At 46.7% G+C, this 4236-nt stretch overlaps 1 protein-coding gene across 1 annotated transcript in view; it reads left to right on the top strand.

Annotated features, from left to right (window-relative positions):
- Positions 1-3130: 3130 nt before the first annotated feature.
- The window catches only part of LOC138008888 (uncharacterized), a 4405-nt gene continuing 3299 nt past the window's right edge, over positions 3131-4236 (top strand). Inside the window, exon 1 of the mRNA XM_068856198.1 lies at positions 3131-4236. This exon is cut by the window's right edge and continues 827 nt beyond it. Within this exon, the coding sequence (XP_068712299.1) occupies positions 3131-4236 (1106 nt within the window).

A 4236-nucleotide genomic window follows, 5' to 3' on the forward strand; every position in this document is an offset into this window, starting at 1 on the left:
ATCATACCCAGAACCAGAAGACAACGACGCCTTGCCAGGGCGCGACGAGGGAAACAACGACAACACGAAGGCATCCTGCCTTTGTTAGCCTTGGCCATTTCCGGTCTGATTGGTGCGGGGAAAGCGGCCGCGTTAGGCGGTGTGGGAGGCTATGGCTATGGTTGCAAAAAGGCTTGGAAGGGGCCACCTGACGACGTCGACGTTAAAAGTATAAAGGGAACCTGTCCAAAAAACCCAAGGATCGTCTCATCATGTCTTGGCCTATCGGACGTCAACTCCCGTTTCTTCGGAGTATCTTGAAAGAAGCCAATCATCAGAAGCGTCGTGAACGGTTGCGGTCGGCCAATGCGCCAGATCATCATGGCTCAAACGGGTTGTGGTCTGTGGCAAGGCTTGAACACAGCGTACAAGCATTATGTACGACGACAAAGATGATGATGAGAACCGTGCCGTGGCGCATTCGACAAGTGCCCTACCTAGGCTTTTTCCTGCAAGACCTGACTAAGCTGCCAGTGGATCAACGACACTGTCTTCCCATAGGACCGAGATCAGATGATCGAGGCCCTCAGTCAGTTGGCGGACGAAGTGTCACATCGAAGGATTCCCCTATCGAGGTATACGCGATATAAATTTTCATGGACTCTACGTAACCATGGCGCTCTGTCAGGCATGAGTCGTCTCCTTTCAGTACACCATAAATAACCGGCGAACCACCATGAGACGTCTTTGTCATCGAACCAAGTTCTGGCAAGGACTTCACAGGGCGTATCATTGTGTCAAAGACTGTTTTCAGCATGGACGATGGATGGTGTGATCCGTGGACGTATGGTCCTTGTTCGTTTTGAGCCAAAAAACGCGTGTTGCTGGATCCACAAAGGCTCCGTCAGTTGGAGCAAGTGTACAAGGAACGTTTGACGGACAATTCACGAGTGACCGCCTTATTGATGTCGGACGACATCCCTCCGGCCCTGAAACAAGCCTTGGTCAAACCTTTGTCGCGAAAAGTCCGTAAATGGACCAAAGCTGTTCGACGTCCGGTGGAATTTGAAGGTCCTAGCGGTGGCGGTGGTGGGGGTGCTACTGACGACGAGGCCGTGGAAGAGGGAGCGTTTACGCAAGGACCGTTAAGGGCCTTGTTGACTCAACTGGTCCAAAAGAAGAAAAAGGGACGGGGGCCGAGGGTCCACCGGCCACGCCAGCCGCCGCAGGTCCGACGCCTGCTGAGGCCAATAAACTGGGACAAACTGCCTTTTGCCGGAGGTGCTTCGTTGGGACGTTCGTTTATGGAACACGTGGTGGACCAAGTAGAGGCCGTGTACAAATCCAATGGAAAAAGGTTCGAGGACGCCAACGTTCCACCGAAACAGATAAATGACGACGCCCACCTGGTTTGTCTTAAGCGCATTCAGAAAAAGCCAAAGACCCGACGACGACGCCAGAAAGGGGGCAAGTTCGACCTGCAAAAGATGTTGGGCAAGACTGGCATCGAATTTCATTGGACGGGATAACAGTACATGGGACCGGAGACACATTTGGAGAAACGTTTTAAGCGTGGCGACCCGGGCATTAATCGGTTGGATAAGATTGCCAAACAACACGGCATCGATTATTCCAAAGCTAAGAATTTGTAAGACAAGTGGAAAGCTGATACGAAAATGCTCCCGGGCAAGAAAACCTGAGCCGCAGCCATCATCAAGAAAATCATGCAAGCCAAACAAAAACTCAAATTGTAAAAGACTTTAATGGTTAACAAAGCATTCATTAAAACGTTGATGTTTACAAGAGTGATTGTGTTTGTCCTTGTTTTTTAACATTTTTATGCCTCCGTTCCGCTGTCATGTTTTTGTTACAGTGATTAAACAAAAATGTTCTTGACTTGAAGTGTGTCCCTTTAGTTGTTTCACAAATGGACTCATGTCCGAAGGGGAAGCATGCTCAATATATATTCCTCACCATCCTCCAGCGGGATGAAAGAAAAGAGCTCGTCCACTTCGCAGTGTAGTTCTTTGAAAGGGGTAAAACGTCTCCAAAGTAATGAGAGATGATGACACTTGCATTCATTAATCCAGTTTATCTGAATACGTAGGACCTCCTCTCCCCATTCGTAATGAGCGGCCATCTTAGTCAGTGCTTCAGCCACCTTGCGACAAAACAACGAATCGATGCGTGCACCCAAAACCCCAGTAGGGTAAAAGCGAACGGTGAAAAACTTCATCATGGCCTCTGTCATAGACTTTTTTGCCTAGTTTCGTGACTTTAGGACTTTGAACTCTGTCACGCGGACTGTCATGTTTTTGAACATGTGATCTGTATTGAACATGTGATTTTGTGTTTTTTTTTTAGATCGATCAGAATTTTGAGATTGAGAAATTATATTTCGGGCGGTTTGGAATTCCGCATGTATTTAGCTGGATTTGTCAGATATTCGTTGGAATTTGAGGTCCATTAAAGGAGAAGACAAAAAGAATCTATTACAAGTGGTCCACCGAGCTGGATTTTGCCGGAAATGCCAGGCAAATTGGCCAAGAATAAGGAGATACGCGAAGGACAGCGAACACACGCTACGAAACTGCTTGCAAACGTGAATGAAGTTTTGACAGAGTACGATGGTTCTAGGAGTGCAAAAGAAAAGATTACTCAACTGAGCATCGCTTTGAATGAAAAGCTGGTGACATTGAAGGCACTGGACATTGATGGCACTACAGTCGACGATGGAGAAATTGAAAGCGAAATCGATGCGTCTGAAAATTTTCGCGCGCAAATTCACGATGCGCTAGTTAAATTATAGAGTTGTCAAGTCGCTCACGACGAGCAGGAAAATGTACAGAAGCAAGAAACTCACCAGGAGCCAAAATCGAGTGGAAACAAGTCTAAGCTGCCGAAGTTAACACTGAACAAGTTTAACGGAGATCCGAAGCGCTGGCAAGAATGGTGGGATTCATTTTGTGTGGCTGTGCACGACAACAGTGCGATCTCGACAGTGGAAAAGTTTACTTATTTGCGAAGTCTTCTTGAAGGAAATGCAGCAAGGGCCATTTCCGGATTGCAGCTAACATCTGCTAACCACAGTGGGGCCTTGGAAGTTTTACGAGAAAGATTCGCTCAAAAACAAATCATTATCAATTCACACATGGAATCGTTGATCAAGTTGAAACCGGTAAACGTGATTTCAGACGTCAAAGGAATTCGCGCGGTTCTCGACGGGGTGGAAATTCAAGCTCCAGGCTTACAATCCCTTGGAATCGATTCAGCCCACTATGGCGCCTTGTTGATACCTATTTTTTTGGAAAAACTACCGGATGAGTTGAAATTGATAGTGAGTAGGAAGCATAAGGACGACTGGGAGCTAATTTCTGTCTTAAAAGCCGTTAAATCCGAAGTTGAGGCACGGGAGCGCTCTGGCATTCAATCAACGACCGAAAAACCGCCTCCGAGGAGGCCAACATTTCACACGGGAAGCAACAACGCAAATGCGAGCGCCTTATTGAGTGGAGCGGGCAAATTTAGCTGTTTGTTCTGCAAAGGAAATCATCGGTCGTCGGAATGCCATGTTATGACGAATATCGAGGGAAGAAAGAGCATTTTGAAGAAGCAAGGACGGTGTTTTATTTGTTTACGGAGTGCAGGTCACTTGGCGCGTAATTGTGATTCCAATATTCAGTTTTTAGGATGCCAGGGTCGTCACCATTTGGATGTTTGTGATGGTAGAGGTGTACGTGACAGCGACAATTCTGATTCTGCAGTAGATGGTGCTAGTAACCACCCTGAGTCGGCTACATCTGCAATGCATGTAAGCTCAAGTATGCATGTCTTTCTTCAAACAGCACAAGTTGCGTTGTCAAAACCAGGATTAGAAGGGACTCACAAACTGAACATTCGGGCTATTTTTGACACTGGAGCACAAAGGTCATATGTTTCCCAAAGAGTGGTGGATGCATTGAAACTGGAAACCATTAACACTGAGAAATTAAGGATTGCCACATTTGGAAACCAGGAACAAGAAGTGCAAGCGGTTAATCTCGTTGAACTAGCCTTAAGCAAGCCAGAGACAGGCTTTAAACTGACACTGAATGCCTTTTCAGTCCCTCATATTTGCAGTGAATTGCAGTGGCAAGACTTGAGCTGGGTGAAGGAGACCTATCCTCACTTACGTGACATTGAGTTCGCAGACTCTTTGTCTGACAATGGTCCCATGAAGATTGACTTGTTGATTGGTTCAGATTACATCTGGAATTT

Source organism: Montipora foliosa, chromosome 1, assembly GCF_036669935.1.
Source record: "Montipora foliosa isolate CH-2021 chromosome 1, ASM3666993v2, whole genome shotgun sequence".
Lineage (NCBI taxonomy): Eukaryota > Metazoa > Cnidaria > Anthozoa > Scleractinia > Acroporidae > Montipora > Montipora foliosa.